General features: G+C 36.4%; 9 protein-coding genes across 10 annotated transcripts; 5 read left to right on the top strand and 4 right to left on the bottom strand.

The window, feature by feature from the left end:
* The first annotated feature begins 21 nt into the window (after positions 1 to 21).
* Positions 22 to 1240, top strand: LOC100637880 (ORM1-like protein 1). The gene is made up of 3 exons (XM_003386062.3): positions 22 to 231; positions 286 to 437; positions 906 to 1240. Exons 1-3 carry the CDS (start codon positions 67 to 69, stop codon positions 1057 to 1059), a joined length of 471 nt encoding a protein of 156 aa, XP_003386110.1. The 5' UTR covers positions 22 to 66; the 3' UTR covers positions 1060 to 1240.
* On the bottom strand, positions 1023 to 2669 carry LOC109581505 (flocculation protein FLO11-like). The gene is made up of 5 exons (XM_019995660.1): positions 2510 to 2669; positions 2384 to 2444; positions 2239 to 2336; positions 2080 to 2161; positions 1023 to 2024 (listed from the first exon to the last, which is right to left on the bottom strand). Exons 1-5 carry the CDS (start codon positions 2635 to 2637, stop codon positions 1320 to 1322), a joined length of 1074 nt encoding a protein of 357 aa, XP_019851219.1. The 5' UTR covers positions 2638 to 2669; the 3' UTR covers positions 1023 to 1319.
* Positions 2670 to 3022: 353 nt separating this feature from the next.
* Positions 3023 to 6034, bottom strand: LOC100635647 (Bardet-Biedl syndrome 5 protein homolog). The gene is made up of 12 exons (XM_003386046.3): positions 5942 to 6034; positions 5807 to 5889; positions 5046 to 5111; positions 4898 to 4947; positions 4747 to 4827; positions 4653 to 4699; positions 4501 to 4603; positions 4298 to 4426; positions 3887 to 3949; positions 3759 to 3842; positions 3621 to 3671; positions 3023 to 3365 (listed from the first exon to the last, which is right to left on the bottom strand). Exons 1-12 carry the CDS (start codon positions 6010 to 6012, stop codon positions 3135 to 3137), a joined length of 1059 nt encoding a protein of 352 aa, XP_003386094.1. The 5' UTR covers positions 6013 to 6034; the 3' UTR covers positions 3023 to 3134.
* A 12-nt stretch (positions 6035 to 6046) lies between these two features.
* LOC100635522 (proteasome assembly chaperone 3-like) lies at positions 6047 to 6680 on the top strand. Its single transcript, XM_003386045.3, has 4 exons — positions 6047 to 6113; positions 6161 to 6268; positions 6315 to 6395; positions 6451 to 6680. The coding sequence occupies exons 1-4, from the start codon at positions 6075 to 6077 to the stop codon at positions 6607 to 6609; spliced, it is 387 nt and encodes a 128-aa protein (XP_003386093.1). The 5' UTR covers positions 6047 to 6074; the 3' UTR covers positions 6610 to 6680.
* On the bottom strand, positions 6664 to 10697 carry LOC100637754 (aladin-like). Its single transcript, XM_019995657.1, has 16 exons — positions 10572 to 10697; positions 10353 to 10495; positions 10073 to 10214; positions 9944 to 9990; positions 9822 to 9888; positions 9693 to 9724; positions 9541 to 9603; positions 9329 to 9400; positions 9133 to 9286; positions 8927 to 9070; positions 8626 to 8722; positions 8475 to 8559; positions 7981 to 8048; positions 7849 to 7921; positions 7585 to 7669; positions 6664 to 6946 (listed from the first exon to the last, which is right to left on the bottom strand). Exons 1-16 carry the CDS (start codon positions 10686 to 10688, stop codon positions 6839 to 6841), a joined length of 1497 nt encoding a protein of 498 aa, XP_019851216.1. The 5' UTR covers positions 10689 to 10697; the 3' UTR covers positions 6664 to 6838.
* Positions 10698 to 10711: 14 nt separating this feature from the next.
* On the top strand, positions 10712 to 12493 carry LOC100635395 (apoptosis regulator Bcl-2-like). Its single transcript, XM_003386044.3, has 2 exons — positions 10712 to 11345; positions 12028 to 12493. Exons 1-2 carry the CDS (start codon positions 10806 to 10808, stop codon positions 12175 to 12177), a joined length of 690 nt encoding a protein of 229 aa, XP_003386092.1. The 5' UTR covers positions 10712 to 10805; the 3' UTR covers positions 12178 to 12493.
* Positions 12494 to 12606: 113 nt separating this feature from the next.
* On the top strand, positions 12607 to 13626 carry LOC100635270 (coenzyme Q-binding protein COQ10 homolog A, mitochondrial-like). Its single transcript, XM_003386043.3, has 5 exons — positions 12607 to 12725; positions 12776 to 12841; positions 12901 to 13093; positions 13149 to 13253; positions 13311 to 13626. Exons 1-5 carry the CDS (start codon positions 12643 to 12645, stop codon positions 13485 to 13487), a joined length of 624 nt encoding a protein of 207 aa, XP_003386091.1. The 5' UTR covers positions 12607 to 12642; the 3' UTR covers positions 13488 to 13626.
* LOC105312505 (coiled-coil domain-containing protein 148-like) lies at positions 13505 to 17320 on the bottom strand. The gene is made up of 9 exons (XM_011405213.2): positions 17153 to 17320; positions 16859 to 17091; positions 16123 to 16634; positions 15575 to 15704; positions 15269 to 15475; positions 14660 to 14919; positions 14306 to 14474; positions 14085 to 14174; positions 13505 to 13814 (listed from the first exon to the last, which is right to left on the bottom strand). Exons 1-9 carry the CDS (start codon positions 17229 to 17231, stop codon positions 13671 to 13673), a joined length of 1824 nt encoding a protein of 607 aa, XP_011403515.2. The 5' UTR covers positions 17232 to 17320; the 3' UTR covers positions 13505 to 13670.
* Position 17321: 1 nt separating this feature from the next.
* Positions 17322 to 21360, top strand: LOC100637630 (polypeptide N-acetylgalactosaminyltransferase 11-like). Of its 2 annotated transcripts, none has more exons than XM_019995659.1 (6): positions 17322 to 17422; positions 17500 to 17769; positions 17992 to 18100; positions 18891 to 19057; positions 19267 to 19766; positions 20983 to 21360. In XM_019995659.1, the coding sequence occupies exons 2-6, from the start codon at positions 17523 to 17525 to the stop codon at positions 21352 to 21354; spliced, it is 1395 nt and encodes a 464-aa protein (XP_019851218.1). In that variant the 5' UTR covers positions 17322 to 17422; positions 17500 to 17522; the 3' UTR covers positions 21355 to 21360. The 2 variants fall into 2 exon arrangements, with proteins under 2 accessions (XP_019851218.1, XP_019851217.1); XM_019995658.1 differs by having other exon boundaries at positions 17463 to 17769.
* Positions 21361 to 21366: the final 6 nt, after the last annotated feature.

The raw sequence follows: 21366 nt of genomic DNA, 5'->3' as shown, positions 1-21366 counted from the left end.
GCCTTTGGCACGCCCATCGATCACAGCATTCAGCTCCGCCCTACAGCAGCAAACAACCAAATCGAGATGTTGGCGTCTTCAGAGACGAATCCAAATGCCTATTGGCTCAACAGTCGTGGTATGTGGGCCGGATACACAGCCTCAGTCATCTTCTTGTTCATTCTTGTCAACTGTATTCCCGTAATTAGTATACCAGTCGTGTGGACACTCACGCATGGAATTCACAACATAGTGAGTTGCCTGTCAATCAATATGGCGGCTTATAGCAGTATTTCTTATGAATAGGGAAACTACATAATGTTCCATTACTTAAAAGGTACTCCGTATGCTACGATGGATCAAGGCGAGACGAGTTGGATGACCAATTGGGAGCAGATAGACAATGGAGAGCAGTTCACACCAACACGGAATTTTCTAACAGCTTTCTCAATATTACTGTAACTACACAAATGCATACAATTCAAATGCATACGTACAATTGGGTGATTCCCCTTGTCTCCACCCATGTAACAGGTGTGGCCTATCATTGATTAGACTTGCATTATCTATGCTTGCTTTAAAGAAATGGGTATTACATGTAAATAATTATGTACATTAGTGGCTGTTTTTCAAACTAGCATGTGATTGTGTTAACTGCTTAGTTGCTTATCTTTATAAGGTGTGGGTGGTTGTTCAAAGATTAGTGTTTTTGACAGTAGTCTAATGTATTCATTGCTCCTAAAGCACTACAGTATTGATAAAGTAACACCACTGTGTTGTGACTTGTTCATGAACTGGATTTGATGCTTTTTTGTTAGTGGTGTGTTTCTATACAAAAGTCCATTGTGTTTTGTGATTGATAAAGCTACATTGTTGTGCATTCCTTTTTGACTGTTGATTTAAACTTTAATTTTTTCTCTCTTTAGATTTATTTTGGCCGGTTTCTTTACCATCCAAGACACCACACTGACAGCTATTAATATCGCTATTATGCTGGTCGGAGTCGTCCCTAAACTTCCACTATTCCATGGATTCAGACTAAGTCAACTTTTATCACAAAGCAGCGACAAAGAACAATAATAATAATAATAATAATAAAACATTTAAAAATTATGCGTGTGTGCGAGTGTGTGTGCAATGTACAAGTCTTGTATATACATGCATACATAGACTTATGTTGTAATAATATTAATAATAATAATAATAATAATAATAATAATAATAATGTGATTCTTTAATGCAAGGACACTGACTGAATCACAGACCCACCACAACACCAGTTATATAATCAAGTACGAAATCACTCTATAAAATACTAAACATGTACAGAGTATAACAGTTTAGCTGTCTTCATCATCAAAGAAGACCGTAGGAGCCAATCTTACATACGTGCTCCTACTACGACCTTTCTTCTTGCAGCAGTAGCAGAAGAGGAGCATAATGAGGACAGTGATGAGTGCAGTGCAGGGTATCGACACGAAAGCAGTGATGAGGACCTTGTCAGTAGCAGAGAGTGAGGGTGAGGGGGCTGGTGTTGACGTGGGCAAAGACGAAGTGGTAGTGGCTGGAGTGAAGGAAGCATGACTTTCCATGGTTGATGTGATCGATAAACTCTCCATTGTTGTTGAAGTTGTTTCAATGGACGGGGTTGATGACGGCAAGGTAAAGGGCGAGAAAGACTCGGTGAAAATGGAAGTAGAGAGCTCACCAGGAGTGGATATGCTTGATGAAGTTGTTAGTGAAGAAAAGACCGGCACAGAAGACCACATGAAACTAGAGCTTGGCTCAGTAGTAACTGTTGATGAATTCATAGACATTGTACTCATCATTGATGTAACATTTGCAGTAGACATTGTAGTCGTCATTGATGTAACATTGGCAGTGGAATTTGTACTAGTTGTAGGCGTAATACTGATAGTACTGTTGATAGTAGGACTAGTACTATTGGGAGCCATAGAAACAGTTGAAGAAGGAGTAATTGTGATTGAACTCGTGTTAGAACTGCTACTAGACAAACAGGCATCCTTTCCATTAAGAGATAAAGTCTAACAAAACACAATAAAAATGATAAAAAATAAAATGACAATAACTCATTCTTACCAGGTTATTCAAGGTTGGATTCCCTGTTACTGTAAAATTACTCGGTGTTGATGGTGAACAGTTTAATGTAATTATAGCAGTTCTATGTAATGATTATGACAACATTGAAACTAGTATTCTAATTAATGACCCACCCTTGTCAAAACAATAATTACTGACCTGTTACTATCACTGAACTTTAAAAGCGTGCTATTTGACTCATTCACTTGTATAGGACCAAACCTAATCACACTGCCAGCAGTGTCATTCAGACACACCTAATAAAAATATAAAATTATCATTTTAATAAATATTTCCAACACACCGATTGATTTGCACAGTCAAAAGATTCAGTTCTATCACAGAAGTAGACAACATATGAGGAACTAGAAAAGAGAAGTCGAGAGAAAGGTTTAATGCTATATATACTTGCTCCTAAAAGCTGCCTTACCCATTAATCGAAACATTAGCCTTTGCCTCAATATCTTTAGTTTCACACTCTTCTAGCCACAATGCTCCCTCTAAAGGGTTAGCTAAGGCAATAAAGATACAAAACAAAGAGAAAAGAGATGACAACATGGTCACTAAACTTAGTTAATTAATTAGCACGAAACCACTCCCTGACACGCCCATAGAATTACGAGGCACAAATTATTAATTAATTCATAAATTATGAATCAATTAATTTTTGTTTCAGCCACACCCATTTCAGAAAATAGAAAAGGTCAGCAGTCATCGGCAATCACTATGAGGGCCTTGTTCTTTCTTGTCCTTGCTGCTTCATTTAGCGTCATAATATCAGAAGATGATGATGATGTATGTAGCCATGGCCGATGCAATGGTAACATTGGATTGGGTGTAGGGCTGGGCACCAGTTTAGTCACAATACTAGTACTCATCGGTATCTGTGTGTCCACTTTGTTCTGGAAGCATCAAGAAAAGAAGAAGAACCACTATGGACCAATCGCTGATCAAATAAACAACGAATAAATGCATTTATTAAAATAGTGTAACCCATAAGTATTGTTTTCTTTTATATTTTAAATTGAGTTTTGTGATGAGTGTAATATGACAAGTCATGTGACTTCCCACAAGTCTTTTATGGAGTAGCCATCAGGGAGTGTCTCCATTGCCAGTCCAATGTGCTCCGAGTAGAATGGCTCACGGTCATGAGACTTGTTGGGATCAGCAAAATAAGCTGAGCATACGTTATTACTCGTTTCAACAATCTCGCTCTCGTCTTCAAAAGGAGCCCCACCCCCTTCCTTCTCATTACTGTCTCCTCCAGTAGTATCACTGGGATCAACCTATTGTCAATGAATTAATGAACTGGTGTAGCATTAGTGAGAAATACCGTATAGGGCATAATGTTCGCAGGATGTAAATTTAGCGGATAAAGTAAATTCTTGAAAATAAAATCAGTGAATATCAATTTAATATGGTAACTGCATGGCACACGTGGTAGAATTCATGAAATTAAAATCCATGAATTGGCATTTTAGTAGATTTCGTGAAATTTGCATCCTGCAAAAATTATGCCCTATACGGTAGGCTCTACTCACTGATTCATCTGTTTCATATTCAACACCAAATATAGGATGAGCACTGAACACCTAACAAGAGAGAGAGAGAGATGATACAATGAATCATGTATACATGTATGTACATGTACTGTACATGTACATGTACAGTGTACATACCCGATACAGGGAGTTTATTTGTTGCAAAGTTGATCTGAGTTTCTCCTGCGGGTCAATACGAAAGCCAAGCACATATCCTCCGGTCTGCATGAATAGATGTATATTAATAAAACTACATTGTCACTAACATCTTTATGAGTCTCCAAGACAAGAGCTAGACCAAATTTTGACTCTCTCATCTTGATGCTAATCTAAAAAATATGTAGCACAAGTAAAGGAGCAAATAAAAAGGGAGAGAAGAATAAAAGGAAGAGACAAAAACAAATTAAAAAGGGACAAAAGGAGACACTGTATGCACCATATATTTCGCGGGTATAAAATTTTGTGATTTGGCTGCATTTTTTTAATCCACGAATAAAAATTTCATGATTTTAATGTAATCACCACACCTACTATACAATCAGCATGTGCACGCTATTCTGCAGATTTTAATTTTGGGAATTTTTCCAAAAAGCGAAAATCGCAAAAATTTAATCCCCAAAAAACGTATGGTGTATACGGTACCAAATGCAACCAAACTAACTAACTAATTTACTAACCAAATGCAAGTAGGGCACACTGATGTTAAAAGCTTCATTTGTATTTGCATGCCATGCCACACGAACATTTGTGATGTACATTGTACCAAGTGTGCCTTGGCTGCTACACAAGTTCATCACTCCGTTTATCTGTATGATTATAAAATGGATGAAATGTTACATAAACAATTAGCCATGTGATAAAAATAAAATAAAAAACTGACTTTGTCATAAACTTGCTCAAGAGGTAAAACTTTTAGCGTTTGATTATCAATGATAGCTCCTCTTAGCTTTATTTCACGATACAACTTTGATGTCTCGTATGACCTGGATTAAGTTAAAGTGTGAAAGTTAAGAGCAAAAAATTTAATAATACCTATGGACTGCTAGTATCAGAGCAAAGAGTTTCGGTGTGTCAGAAACCTACTCAAATATGAACATCATGGTCATTTGAAATAGCAGCCTCTTACAAGATTTGTGAAAATGAATTCGAATTGAGTCTTCTTGCACTTGGTGAGAATGTAAACAGACTCAGTTTGGCCTCTTAGTTTCTGGAGAAAGAGACATAGGGAGGAGGGAGAGAGTAAATTCTAAGTGTTAAGGATACGAAGAATGACTGACTGAAGTGGCTTTCCTTGCTTTAATCTGAAAAATACACATTAAACCAATTGCTACAAAAGGAAAATAGAAAAGGTTAAAATACAAATTTTCACACCATCATGTTAGTAACACGTATGCAATTGCAAGAGTCTCAGAGTCACATCCTTACAAAGATTAACTGATGGCTTTGCAGTTGATCTCCAAATGATTCTCAAATTAGTCACAGTCAGTTTTCCTATCAATAATACAGGTACATCAAGTGTTATAAATAATAAATTTTGAATTGTCTCAAGCTTTTTGCATGGCATAAAAACATCAATATGCATGCATGTAACTACAGTATGTATTAAAAAAATTATTTAAAAATCAGAGGTGATAAATAAGTGCAGGGGTATTTAAACATGCTTTCAAGTCCTACATGTACACGTGTAACTAAAAGATTTTAGACCAAATCAGCTCCAACTTTCTACATAGCATAAGGACATCAATATGTATCAGAAAATGTAATAAAAATTGAGGGTGATTTCGGAGCCATTTTTTGGGATAAAGCATGGACTATAGTACAGGGTATTTTTCCAAAATTTGTTACTTTTTAAAAATCGCCATAACTCCAAAAATTTCAGTCAGAATTGACTAAAACTTTCTACATAGCATAAGTACATCAATATGCATCAAAAAATGTAATAAAAATTGAGGGTGATTTCGGAGCCATTTTTTGGGAAAAAGCATGGACTATAGTACAGGGTATTTTTCCAAAATTTGCTACTTTTTAAAAAATGGCCATAACTCCAAAAATTTCAGTCAGAATTGACTCATACTTTTTACATAGCATAAGTACATCAATATGTATCAAAAAATGTAATAAAAATTGGGAGTAATTTCAAAACCATTTTTCAGAAAAAACCATGGGCTATAGTACAGGGCACTTACCTGATGCTCCATTGTTTCCCTTAGTATCTTCAACAGCCTCAAACTTTGATATAACAGTCTCACCTGGACGTGGAGCCAAAGCTCTTTAAAATAAAAGAAATAGACCAACAAGAAACATTAGTAGAAATATCATACTTGTCATTGCTATCAAATTTGATGTCTCTGTCTTGCCAGAGACAGAAAGGCTCCTCTTCAAAGGCCTCCATCACTTCTGTTTATCCGTAGCCTGGTTGCATCTAAGCCCCACCCCAGACACGCCCCTTCAAGCATGGCGACACAAGGTCAATGTCTAGTTTCCACCAAAACAGTAGGAGAGCTTTTAATATCTTGCCAAATATATATCTCTCTCGATAGGAAAAGCTCCAATATAATGATAAGATGTACAAGCTAGTCTGCAGCAACTACGGGAACAAGCTTTTTCTATTAATCTCAGACACAAGCCTAAATAAGATGGGGACTTTAGTAAGTGACCCAGCAAACAGAGCCCAACATTTATACCCTTTAATAGCTCCAGGTTAGAAGGCAAGAAATAGGACCAGACCAAACTGATACAACATTCTCTGTTCAAACATTACTGGGACAAGAGCAAGTAGGCCACACCTTTAATAATAACCATTAATTAACTGATAACTCCACCCACACAGGAAGATATCCTAGTATTTGGTAGAGCCATAGGTGGGTATGTATTGGGCCCTGGCTCAGGGGATAAGGCACTGCTGGTTGCTTGTGGTTTTAAGACTGCAGATCCAGCAATGCTGCCATTACTATTGAGAACATTAGATAAGGTGAATGTATGGAATTAAGGTGTGTGTACCTGTGTGCTGATTCAGTGTGCGTGATGTAATTTAATGCAAATATTTGTTGTTAAGAATAATCTTTTTTATCAATAAAACATGCCGTGCCAAGATTGAAGCCAATTAATTAGTGAACTCACTTATTAATAAATAAAATAATAACAATAAGTCAAATTGCATGCACAATTTGATTAAAAATCATAAATGGAGGCTATGCAAGTTTGGAAAAATCGGAGGATTATGTTGTAGAGAAAAGAGTATTCCCGGTCAGTGAAGAAGGTCTTGCTTCAATAGATACTTTGGAGTTACGGAGCTGAGTGAGTACTATATTACCATCAGTCCATCCCTAATAAGAACAAAGAAGATCCTTTTTACAACAACCACTTTCCTGGACATCTAATAATATCACTTAACAAAGTGACAATAATTCCCACTACATGTATATGTTCCTGCTGACCTAGACTAAACAATAATTTGAACTTTCTAACTTGTACTGTTTGAAAGTACACGATGCAAATAAGTACAGTTGAATGAACATACTCTGTGACTGTGTATTATGTATATTAGAGCTGAAATGGATGTGGTATTTCACTATCTGGATATCCTGTTGAAATTTCTTTTGCATATTTGCCGGATAGTTAATTAATAATAGTTAATTAGTGACTGCAGACATCAAAAAGTTTCTATTCCCCGGGATGCTATTCTTGTACATTTCTGGTAGTTAAGAAGCTCAAAAAAGATTTAAAAGTGGCTGAGAAGGTTGGTAGCTTCAAGAGCTTACTCTTTTATTGCCAGTCATTAACTGACGGAAATGCATTAATTAATTATAAAATCTAGTTATTAAGTTTCATTATCTTATTTGTCAATAAATACTATCCAGATACTAAATTAATAAACGGATATCTGGAAAATCATTATGTATTAGTTGATCATTATGTATTATGTATTAATAATGTATTAGTTGAATGAAGAGGTACTACTTACAGATACTAGTATGGACCAGTTCCTAGAGTCACGTTTGAATCCAATCCAAACGGGAGTTTCCCCTTCCACCCACTGAACAAAACCACTACACAGCAAAAAAAAAAAAAAAATAATAATAATAATAATCGAGTGAAGTAAAAGTAAAACTAAAAGAAGATAAGCCAAATGTGAAAAATATTAAACCACAAAGCAACAATTAATAAAAATGATGATTGCAACAATAGTCATAATAACAAGAAGTACAAAGTAACAAGATAAACCCACCCTGGAATGAGGTTAAGGAGTGGCTCGCACTGAGTTCGAAACACAGCAATACGACTAGCTCCAGGACTGTTGGCTATATACAGTGCATTAAAAGATACTAAAAAGAGAGTGCAACGAATGATGGGATTAAACCTGTGAATAGAACAGCCAAACGTTCACCAGTGTGGTCCCATGCCAAACTCTGAACACTACCACCCACTCTAAAGGAGAAAGAGAGAAACAACTTATTAATATTATAAATAAAGATAGTAACAATCACATAGTTTCATAGCTGAACATAATGCAAAAAATGACCATGTGCCTTTCACCATCATAAAAATAAAATAAGTTACTGCCATTTAATTAGACATCCAATATCAATGCCGACACACATACGGTAGTAAATATTAATACACTATGTTTACTAGATGCACTACTGATTTGCCAAGATTGTTCTTTACTTGGAACCAAGTCAGACAACACAAAGGTAATCGGCCCATGTGTATATCAACATGTACATGATCAATCAATTAATTATAAGGTTATAAATACATGTCATATAATGTAATGCAGTTGAATGCTCTGTGAAATAACTAAGGAGGTTTAATAGAGGCATGCAGCAAGTGTTAAGCTAACTGTTGCTTTACCTTGTGACCTCGTCTTCCTCCCCACCTAAACAAACTTCGCTCACATCAGCACATTTGACTGCAGCTTCACTTACACTACTATTATCTTATTAGCAAGAAATAACAATGTCAAAGGGAAGAGCTCAGACATAAAGAAACAAAGCTAACTTACATGTGGAGTCATCCGATGGGAACTTGATGTAATACAACGAAGGGTCACCTTCGACCGAAAATACTAAAATATTACCTTTCGGGCTCCAACAGGAAGCCTTGAGTAAAAGAAACACAAAGTGTATTTGGTGTTTAGACATCAATAAGAGGTAGTGTTGAGGATTTAGATAAACATGAAGTACATGTAACAGAAGGAAAGAGCGATGAAGAGGAAGGGATCAGTAATAAACGGAGACAGAGAGGAAAAGAGAAGGAAAGAGACATAGAGAGGGAAGGTGAGAGGTAACAGATAAGGGGCTTACATTGGAGCGTGATGCAAGTTGAGTCCACGTCTCGCAGGTCCAATGAAGTGTTTCCCAAACACGAAAGAGACTCATATGAGAGACAAGCAATCTACTGCCATCTGATGACCAGCTGACGTGAGATATTCCCCCACCGCCAAAACGCTAAACAAAAAAAGCGCCACAAATAAAGCAGCAATGAAACCAGATACATTTATAATATTTACTTTTAAAGGTGTACTAGTTCTTAAATGAATATCCCATATCAAGAGTGTAGGGTTACAAGGACACCCACAAGCTAAGAACCTTCCCTGGGGACACCAGCTGATAGTGGTAAGGGGCTGTTGCCCAGGGAAACACAATAGGAAAGTTGAGGTGGGTCTGTATAAAGGATAATTAGGAATTAACAAAGCGATTGTGTACCTTAAATTAGGATCGATGTACCACAAAACTAAACCTCCAATAACACCAACAGCCAATACATTACTGTGTGGCCTGTAGCGATGAACAAGAAGAAAAGGGAGAGGGAAAGAGGAAGAGAAAGATATAAAAATAACTTAATTAAAAAAAGGAAGCTAAAAACAAAAGCAACAAAAAGGAAGGAATAGGAAAAAACAAAGACAAGTACAACGTACGCCCACTGCATTGAAGATATACCAAGTTGGTGCTTGTCTTTGAGCGGTCGGTGGAATTGGTGTCTATGAGATGAAAGCGAAACAGTGAAAGAGACTACCCAGCACGAGAAAAGCTAGGACCAAAGGGACTGATAATTAGGCCTAAAACTTACGTGTGTGTGTTTTGAATCAGTATGACATCATCCTACAAACATAAAATTGAAAGTGTACTATTAGTCTAGTGACGCATTATGCGAATGTGTATAAAGTACGCGATATTGTACATGTATGTGCATGTACACCTGTCTCGCTATGGCCATTAATGGTAGGCTACTATGAAGTGAGATTTCCCTTATTATAGAACTGGACCTATGCATAGCAAGAAAAGTAAACAAATGTTGTCTAGTTAAGGAAGGGGGCTAACCACAGCGAGTTTCTGGCATACCGGATGCATAACTGCTCTGCATTGAACTGTAAATTAATGGGAACAGAAATCAGAAGTGGGTAATATGAAAACAATAAATAGGAAATCACCATGACATGTGTCACTTACATTTACATTAGGGGAGAGCCAAGTGTAGAGTCTCTTTAGACAGCTGGTGGCAGCTACCGATGCATAATGACGTCTTGTAATCTCTTCTCCCTCTTCATCCTTTAAAAGGAACTCTAGCACTTTCATTGACCCTTCATCTCTCCTATTAAAAACAAATTCCTCAAATAATAAACACACAAAGCTTATGTATCATCAAGTATGGGTAAAACTATGAGTACTATATTAAATTCATACTAAAATGGCCTGGCACCAAATTAAACCCAAAATGAATGTTTAATACATTAAATGCCATGCTGTTTTCAGCCAGTGCTCTTCAACGTTGACAAAAGGTTGTGAATCAGTGGGAGGAGCAGCGGAGAATGACATCATGGTCGTGTTTTCTCCATCCCCTGATTTGAAATCAATTGTGAGTTTGGGTGGACCCTGTGACATGAAAGGATAATTAGTTAACACTTTTAGATTAATGGGATGAGCCAGCTGTCGGCCCTTTAATGCTTACCTCTAGACCCAGCCGGTCGGCAACCAGAAAGAACTGGTCCTCTGGGGCGTAAATGAATTGACCTGAGGTTTCTCCAACAGTTAAAAGTTCAGAGACTTCGAATCTTTGAAGAGACATAATATCATTCAGTACACGTCGAGGTACACGTGCACTGCAAGTTTTAGGCGTGGCTCTCTAGCCCTATTCTATAAAATTGGCACTTTAGCTCTCTGTTCAGCAGCGTTTTGACTGAGTATGGAAGTTTTGAGTCCTTCAGTAACAAGACAAAAAGGAGTACATCATCATAATTTGGCAATGGCTTCTACCTCCTCCTCTATTCCCAGTGACTCCAGAATTGGACGCGTTGTCAAACGCACAGTGAGGTCTCTACTGGAGAAAGATGGATACAGACAAGAGCAAGCTCTCTCTCTCATTGACCCTGTTGGTCAGTTTGGGGAAGACGAGCTGTTACTGGTAGAGAGAATTGTGAATCTGGTCCTAAGACTAGTGGATGACCCGAGGCAGTCCAGGAGGATAACAGTGGCTGACCTGGAGCAAAATGACTGGCCCCTACAACCAGACAATGTTCATTCAGAATTCAAGACAGTTGCAACACAAATATTCTCAGATGATATTAACTGGGGACGCATCGTTTCTTTCCTCAGCTTCTCATCCACTTATATTTTATTCTCCATGAGACGAGGCATGCCTGAATCGATAGTACAGAGTGTGTGTGGGTGGACCACGAGCTTCATGGAGAGAGAGCTAAGGTCATGGTTCCAATCGCATTCATGGGTAAGCAAAAACAAAGCCAGCAATGATTAATAGTAAATTTGTGTTTGAGCATGTGTGTGTCAGGGTACATTTGTGGTCAGAAGTATGACCTCAATTAAGCATATTTGCAATAGTAAGGTGGTATAATCATATTCAGACTGCATAATTGCAAGCGTGGACACCATAATACTGATGTTCATGGCCATTAAATTTGGTGTCAACAGAAATCAGTGAAATTCCACTCTCAGATAATTGTAGTTGCCTCCCACTTAATTTAGCCTCTTCATGGACACTCCCTAGACTTTGTGTCACGGAAGAAAATATCATTGTATTGTATGCAAAGCATGTTCCGGGAAATCCTTGTAACATTATTTATTTCCTTTATACGTGATGCAAACAAAGTAGTGAGAGCCAGTGATTGTATTATTGCATACAAAACAAAGCAGTGAAACTTATAGCTTGCATTCATTGCATTGCACTAAAAATTTTTTGCTATGGACCACTTAATCTTAGCAACATAATATTGATTGTTATCTAATTTCTGTTACTACAACAAAATTCTCAAGCATCTTATGTATTTCCTGTCATGCTTAATTTCACCTGCTTTATGGACATTTCTTATGCCTAGTGTTGCATCTCTAATTGTACTAGTTTAGACAATGAGGCTCATTCCTAGACTTATTGTCTCTTTTGCCTATTATAGGAAGAATTCCTGTCATATGGAGAAAGTATATTGAAGGCAAGACAAAGAAATGGTGAATCAGAAAGACCGATTTGGCAAAATTTAGCTACAATTGGAGCAATAGGAATAGGAGCTGCAGTATTGTTCTCATTACGGAGTTCATTCTCTTAAAAATGGACACAATATTATTCCTATTGATAATGGACAATGGATTACTAAAATTACCGTTTACACTAACAGAACACAATGATTCCTTCTCTCTTTCTCCCTCTCTCTTCTGTTCCCAATCACAGGTATTACGTGATGAAAAAGAGATAGACTATTGAACAAAAAATTATTACCAAATTATTATTATTATTCTGAATTCAATCCACCACAAATCTAAAATCTCTTGTACATAATTATTTATTATTTATTGAAAAATTTTCTATTTTATTTTTATTATTATTTTAAGACAATCAGTAATCAATGATATGACTTAATCCTAGAGCTATTTTTAGAACTCTATACAGCAAAAAACACAATTAACCTTTAGTACTTTGAACTGACCGGATAGTACCGGTATGCATAGCGCATGTACTATTGAACTATTGCGTTTTAGGATGATGTAATAAATGGGCGTGGCCACCAACAAAGATGTCTCTCCTTCTTTCTAGAAGGGTAGGGTACCTTCTCCCTGGGTTACCGTCAATAGCAACTGGCAATGGACAATGGAGAAGGTTTGAAACGATTCAATAGAAAATTATCTAGTATTTTTAAATCTTTTTAGAGGATTGAACGGCTCCTGTCCTTTCTCAGAGAAGAAGAAAAAATTTTCAGAAAGAAAGATACTAGGGTATATATAAATGTCACGGTTATGTGTTCACACACTAACAAATGTCCTTTAATACATAGCTATACTCAAGAGCAGATATACTCCGTTGTGGCTGACATAGACAAGTATAAACTCTTCTTGCCCTGGTGTAAAGAATCTAAGATACTGAAGAGCAAGCCTGGACACTGCCTGGCTAAGCTAACAGTTGGCTTTCCTCCGCTAGGGGACAGCTATGTATCATCCGTAACCCTCAAACCGTACACTCTGGTCCGGGTAAGGGAATATGAGTCATTTAATAAATATCAAGCTTCTCTTTTGGTGGTTTTAGAGTGTATCAACCAATGGAGTCTTGTTTAATCATTTAGAAACAACGTGGCTCTTTCAGCCAGGACCCAACTATCCAACAGGGCCATCCACAATCACTCATATATCAGTGAGCAAGAATAATATTGTCTGATAATAATTATAGTTTATTCTTTTCTTTCATTAGACCATTTTTGAGTTTAGGTCACTGGTATATGCTACTCTAGCCTCTTCAGTTTTTGACGAGGTAGCAAAAACGCTCGCATCGTCATTTGAGTCTCGGTGCCATAGCCTTTTTGGATCTGACCACCTAAGAACTCCAAATGCTTCAAATAAATATAACATGAACCAAACCAACAGCTGATGCATATACCTCGTTTCAATCAGAATTATTCATTGTCAGCTTTATTTATTTTATTTGTTTATTTATTTACTGTCTGTATAATATTTATTGTGAATTTTACAAGTTTATCTTTCCAGTTATTCCCGCTGTTTATTCATTGTGCATTTTATGTATTTGCTGTGATGTACATTGCACTATAGAAGCTCATTTAAATAATGTTGATTCTTGATCTGGTCTTGGAGGTAGAGGAGGAGGTATTTTGGCAATGATCTCACGAGCGTATTCAGTTGAGAGTAGACCAATGTCCCGTAATGCTTCAGATACTTTAAATCTCTTATCTTCCACTATCTGCATAATTAAATTAATGACAAGTGACATAACAGTACCGTATAGGGGTTATATTTTACTCGAAATAAGTTTTGCTAATTTCGCATTTTCATTAAATTTGCAAAAAAAAATTCCACAAAAAGGGTATAGCACACCAGGAAAAATGGCTGCAGAAGATAAGACTTGTGAAAAATTATACCAAAAAATTAAAAATCTGAACTAATTTATGAAAATTTATACCAACAAAATAAAACCCCTATACGGTATTATGTAAATATTAGGGGCACATGCCTTGTCTGAGGTGAAGGAGTAAAGAGGAAAGAGAGGTTTGGTGATATGGCTCATAGTGTCTTCTGTCTTGAATGAACGAGCTTTACTAGCCTACAGCATGATCAATATCATTAAGTATGAGAGAACTCTTCAATAAATATTATTAACAATAATTATTGTGTAGCAATTATTTATTATTACAGCATTTAGGATTTGGAAATCATAAAAAACTTTAAACTGACCTCGGTCTCTGAGATGAGTCTATCAGTATCAGAAGCTGCTTCAACCCGAACTTGTCTCCTGAGTTTCTCTAATCGTTTTTCTTTCCTCTGATCCTCTTTCTCAAGCTCTTCTCTTAATGCTGCTTGCTCTTGTAACTTAACATCATAGAGATGGCTCCGATACATTGCTCTATAAAAAGGGATTTTAATATAAAAATTATATCTCATATTATATTTAATATAATTAATTAATAATTATATACTATGCATGCAGTCGAATTAGAGTTAAATATGATAATACACATCATTTGACTTAACTAGGATTAAAGCAACAGCAACCCTACACAGTAAGTACTATAGTTACTATCAACTTGCCTTTCTCTATCAATGAGTAGTTGCTTTTTTATTTGTTCTCTAAGAGCCAGTGATCTTTCTTTCTCTTGTTCAATTCTCTCTTGTTTGGCTCCTTCTTGCTCCGAGTGGAACTGTGAAAGCTGCTCCTTTATCACTTTTCTCTTCTCTTTCTCTCTCTTCTCCTCCTCTTCCATTGCGGCTCTTAACTCGTACATGCGTCTTGCAGTCACAGCTGCTTCTTCCTCTTGTCTTGCTAGAATATCCCGTCTCCATTTTGAAACCTAAAACAATTTAATTTTAGTAAAAGTACAATTATGTCTTGTACCAAGTACAGCTCACTGTCATGGACTATAATGAGTATAATTATAAGAAGGAAACAAGTCCAACAAAAATCTGAATTAACGATTTCCTTTTCAAGTGACATGCTAATAAGTGCATGTACACGTACAAGTGATTTACAGTACACAGTACATCATCATCTACATTGGTAATATTCTTTATAATGCAACTAATGATAGGTTACATTATGTACATATTCCTGGTTATATCAGGGGAAGTTCACATGTTCCATGCTTCCTATGTATTTTCATAGCTACAGCTATGCATGTACCCATACAGTCACTCCCTAACCTTTTCAGCTAGTTTCATGCACAGTTGCTGATGGCTAATCTTCTCTTCTTCAAAATGCTTCCTCTCTCTCTGATCCTCAATTGCTTGAGCATAGATTTGCTTTGTTTTAACTATTAGCTCTTTCCTCTTTTCTTTCCACCAGCTAGTCAATAGTCCTAGCTGTTTCTTGTAATACTTTAAAGCACAGTACTGCATTTCATATGATACCTATACATAAAATATAGCTATCAAATCTTCTCCCAACTCTTCTCATTGCATTATATGTACTATGTATATGTGCATGTCTCTCTACTTCCCTTTCCTTACAATTTCTTGTCTTGTTTTGTGTGTCATTTCTTTCATCATTCTATCAATACGGAGTCCTCTTTCATTAGGTGGGTATTGATCAAAAACATGATCAAAGTGTATCTCATCTTCAGATGACCATGACTCATTTCTACAAAGCAAGAAATATGAAGATACAATTATTTCTGAAAGTTCATGTACATATATTGGCTCCAATTTTTCCAATAATACGCCCAGGACCAAGTGAGCTAAACAGCATGGCTTTCAGAGCAACTTTAAAAATTCATAAAAAAAAACCAAACTTGATCAGAATCAGTTCAAACTTTCTACACAAGATAAAATTGAAGAATTCTCTCCTTTTCATTTTTGACAAAATTTCGTCAAAACTCCAGGGTCTTGGGCCCAATTTTTGAGCAACTTTAAAAATTTGTAAAAAATCCAATCTTGATTGGAATTAGCTCAAACTTTGTACAAAACATAAGGACATGTATATGTATCAGAAAAATATAAAATTAAGAATTTTCTCCTTTTCATTTTCAAAGACCATGTACTGCATGTATAAAACTTACAATAGTTTCTCTTTCAGTTGTGAGTCTAGTTTATTAGCTTGAGCCTGATAATGCTCATCAAGACTCTTGAACTCTTCCGACATAACCTGACGAAGCCTTTCATCAGGACATTCCAAAAACCATACCTCTTCAGCCACGCCCCTATTTAAAACTGCCTCCCCTTCAGCATAAGTCATTATTTCACTTCTGATTGGTCGTAACTCATCATTAATGAGTATCCACTCTGCCTCCAGTAAAAGCCAGGTCTCTTTATGTAGTTCCTTCACTCTATTAATCTCTGTCCTCATCTCTTCTTTTACCTGAGGTTTCTCTGAAGACTTGCATCTCTTTGCATTATAAAGTCTTGCCCTAATGTTGGTGATATCAGTTGTAATGTTGTCCTTAAATTGAGACCAGCTCTTCTGGAGTTCAGTAAAGTCCTTAAGTATAACGTTATATTCGTTGAGTAGCTGGGAATGATTGAGGATTCTTATGGTTAGCCATTCGTCTAATTCATTGCTAAGACTGTCAGCCTAACAATAATAATAATAACAATAAAAATAACAACAACAACAACAACAACAATAATAATAATAATAATGTTCTGTTTTGTTTTTTTGGGGTTTTGTTTCTCTTTTGTCCTTCCTATTGTGTTTGCCTTCGTAATAATAATTAATAATAATAATAATAATAATAATGACAATAATAAACTATTATGCAAAAATTAGTCATAAATAGTCTTTTAATAAAAGCTCACATTTTCCTTCAATTTTTTCCATGATTTGATCCATGCTTGACGGTGTTTTTCTAAAACCAAAGCTGCCTTCCTGTCGCTCCCTCTCCTGGCCAATCTCCTCACACGGGCTGACTGCTCCTTGCTCTCTCCCTTCTTGTCTCTGATAATGGAGAGCAGTTCATCGTAATTGACTTCACTGTATTTCTTTGGATGTCTTGAGCCACACACAAATGAATGAACCAAAGAATCTTTATCTACATTATTATATCAGAAATAAAAATTACAATAGTTTATCATAAAATTATCGGCTCTCACTCTTTTCCTGGGAAAGGTCCATAGGTAGAGCTTTCTCTCTGTGCTTTGCTACCATTTTCCTCCAGTCTCTCCCGCTCATTATTCTCCTGTCTGTGTTTAGCTTCTTTTCTTGATCGAAATTGCCGCCATTGCCCGCCAAAACTCATTTACCAAGTTGGAAAGGGTTAAAGTTTTTGGGGGTGTGCCTAAATTGAAGTGGCATGTAAATTTTTTAGGCATGTACAGTTTTACTCAATTATCCCAATACTGTGATCCTTGATAAGATAAAAGGTATGAATTTCTATTAAGTCTCATTGTGTTTGATTGTTAGGATTGCCCATCTACAATGGTATACTCTGGGATCATAGAGAGACACCACATCATCCCATTGATGAGAATGGCAAGATGCTCTATCAAGAGATTATTTATTCTTCTTATTGTGATTGTGGTACTGTTATTCATTACATGCTTCTCTATGCTGGGCCAATCGCCGAGTGGTCGTGCTGGAGTGTCTGATAAGGCACCTCTGAGGGCGCCTAAAATTATTTCGAACCCTCAAGGACAGAAACCGATATTCCGTTATAAGCTTGAACGGGAACTGGAGAAACTGATGGGGCAAAGACTAACACCTAATAATGGTATTTTAACGATAGATGATGAATTAACTCATGCTAAAATATTTTAATATAGTTATTACTAGTGTTGATAATAATATTAAAATAATAATAATAATAATAATAATAATGATAAATAATAATAGATGTTTTACATTTAATTTAACTACTGTAGTTCTTTTGTTGTTATTATTATTATTATTATCATTATTATTATTAGTATTATTAGTATTTTAATTTTTATAGATGCAGAAAGAGCAGAGGAGAAGAGAGGTTATGCATTAAACGGATTCAACCAGTTTCGCAGCGACAGGTTACCATTAGACAGGGAGGTTCCTGACACTAGAGAACCAAAGTGAGATTCATGTTTAAAATTTGGCCAGTGATGTACAAGGGGTTTTCATCAAAATTGGCTAGGAGAGAATTCTTCATTTTTATTACATTTTCTTATGCATGTACATGTACTTGTGTTCAGGTTTTCCCATAGAGAATGCTGCATGTACACGTAAGTGAGCTAAACTACAGTAGTACATAGCATTTGGAGCATCTTTAAAAATTCATTAAAAATCTAATTTTGATGGAAATCAGCTCAAACTTTCTATGCAGCATAAGTACATGTATGTGTATTAGAAAAAAATATTTAAAATAGATTTTTTTCCTTTTCAATTTTGGCATAATTCAGCCAAAACCACTGTACTATAGTACAGGGAGTTTGACCAGATTTTTGAGCAATTTTGAAAGTTTATAAAAACATAATTTTGATTAGAATCAGTTCAAACTTTCTACGCATCATAACAACATGTATGTGTATTAGAAAAATATATTAAAATGGAGAATTCTTTTCTTTTAAATTTTGGCGATACCAGGTACTTAGTTTAAGACCTTGTACAGGGACTTTGACCTGATTCTTGAACGACAAGAAGCTACATAAGCGCTATACCAAAATCCTATGAAAAAATTCTGCTTATGTTCTGTAAAAAATCTGAATTGATTCTGATGATAAATGAACTTTTGAAGTTGCTCTGAAATCTGGTCAAAGACCCTGTACAAGGTATTTTGTCAAAAATTCAAAAATTGCTAGGCAAAAATTCTGTATTTTTTATACATGTATATTTTGTAGTTTTATGTCTCCCCATTCATTGTAGATGTCTTTCAAAGCACTATCCATCTCAGCTTCCCTCAACTTCTGTCATAATAATATTCCACAATGAAGCATATTCAGCTCTCCTCCGGACTGTCACTAGCGTCCTAAACAGGTCCCCTCCTCATCTTCTCCACGAGATTGTACTGGTCGATGATAAAAGTGATCATAGTCAGTGACAGCATATCTTTTCTATGCTTCTCTGCTCCACACTTTCTCTTACATGCTTTGTATTATTGTGTTAGCTATCTTTTCTTCTCCTTTGTACTTATCAAAAATTTTATAACCTTATTGTTCTCAATTTTGGATCTCTCTCTCTTCCCCCCCCTCTCTCTCTCTCTCCCTCTCCCTCTCTCTCTCCCTCCCTCCCCTCTCATTAGCTGACTTAGGCGTAAAACTGGACAATTTCACTAAACTGGAGCCAAAAATAAAAATTCACCGTCACTCAAAGAGGGAGGGTCTGATCAGGGCCCGTATGACGGGGGCAAAAGCTGCCAGTGGGGAGGTCCTCCTTTTCCTCGACTCTCACTGTGAGGTTAATCTGGGTTGGCTAGAGCCGCTTCTAGAGAGAATAGCTATAAACAGGTCAAACGTTGTCTGTCCTGTCATTGACGTCATTTCACTCGACAAACTCATGTATTCCACTATCCGTGGGCCGCCCGGCGTTAGGGGAGGCTTTAATTGGAATCTTCAGTTCAAATGGAAGAAGATTCCAGAGTACGAGCAAAAGAGGCGTGGTCACGACGAGACGAGAGAGGTCTATTCGCCGACAATGGCTGGGGGTTTGTTTGCTATCGATCGGAGCTATTTCTTTGAGATTGGAGCGTATGACATGGGAATGGACATATGGGGCGGAGAAAATCTGGAAATATCATTTCGGGTATGGCATGCAAATGAAGTGTAGTTTATCCTTTGTATGTGTATGATGTACAGTACTGCTACTACTATATTTGGATATGTGATGGTTATTATTTATTTATTACATGTACATGTAGATGTGCATGTATAGAATAACCTATTGATTTGACACTATAGGATTTAATCATACATCATACTGTGTGTAAAGTGCATGACTCAATCTCGTGTGCATGTAAGTATCCTGAGGGTTTTCCACAGGATTTTTGCATGACAAAACAGACAGACAGGGGCACTTGTCCTTTATGTAGTACTTCTAGACATCTTTCATTATCTTTTTAATAATGTTTAATTTAAAAATAAAATATTAATTGTAATCAATCCAGGGCCTTGCAGTCCTTCCAAAAATTCTTATAACAGGTAAGTTTCCTTTCAGTATTATAAGGCAGGTAGCTAGTCTTGCTGTTCTTAAATACCAGGCCAACTATGTGAGACTATTGTGGGTTGCCCTGTTGCTATGATAATGTACATGTAATATTAACATAGCAACAGGGCAACCCACAATTGCCTCAAATAGTTTTCCTAGTATATAAAGGTTGGTACTGGTATGGGATCAAGTGATTACTGTTTTGCGTTTTCAAATTTTTGGAAGGGCTTAATGCCCTGTGCTGAGCTTTTGTCAGGCCATTTTAATGATTTTCTAAAGTTTTCAAAAATTGCTATGAGAGACTTTGTATCTACATGTATAGGAATACTACAACTTTAATAATTTATGTAATGTATATATTTAAATATTTAAGAACTTGTTTGTGACTGGTTATATAACAATAGGCTCATTATTAATTAAAAACAAATAACTGTTCATGCATATTATTGTATAGCATTAAAATATTGAGTGGTCAGATATGACTTTATTTATCCCTTAGACAACTAGGTTAGGGTAACTGCCTGATGCATAAAAATAGCTTAGGTACACGTACTGAGTATAATGAATGTTAGTTATTGTTAGAAGTGTCTCTTTGTATACAGCTCTTGTTAGCTAAACTGATTGAAAGTGTATTTAGGGTCACATTGTCAGCATAATTAATGTTCGGTATGTACATGTACATGTATTTCTAATCCACCTTTAGTTTGTTACTCTTCCTTGCATATTATGAAATCTGTCAACTTGTAATGCCGATCATTCCTATTTTAAAAATTTTAAACATTGTCTGTTTCTCTGACCCATCTTTCTCCCTTAGATATGGATGTGTGGTGGAAAGCTAGAGCTCATTCCTTGCTCGAGAGTCGGTCACATATTCAGAAAGTCCCAGCCCTATTCTTTCCCAGGGGGAGTGGACACGATCCTCATTCGTAACAACATGCGTCTAGCAGAAGTCTGGATGGACGAGTATAAGGAACACTATTATGCAAAGAGACCTAGCATCCGCTCGAGGAGTTATGGGGACATCAGTGAGAGACTTGAGCTGAGAAAAAAGTTACACTGCAAGTCGTTTCGCTGGTACATGGAGAATGTTTATTCAGAGATGCCGTTGCCGCTAGAGAATTTACGCTATGGAGGCTATGTGAGTAGTTGGAGGGGATTAATTAAGTGTGTGGGTGTACTGCTGTAGTGCCTGACTGTT

Source organism: Amphimedon queenslandica, unplaced genomic scaffold (assembly GCF_000090795.2).
Source record: "Amphimedon queenslandica unplaced genomic scaffold, v1.1 AMPQUscaffold_13436, whole genome shotgun sequence".
Taxonomy (NCBI): Eukaryota; Metazoa; Porifera; class Demospongiae; order Haplosclerida; family Niphatidae; genus Amphimedon; species Amphimedon queenslandica.
Note: the sequence above shows the minus strand (reverse complement) of the source record. Positions and strands in the feature narration are given on the sequence as shown.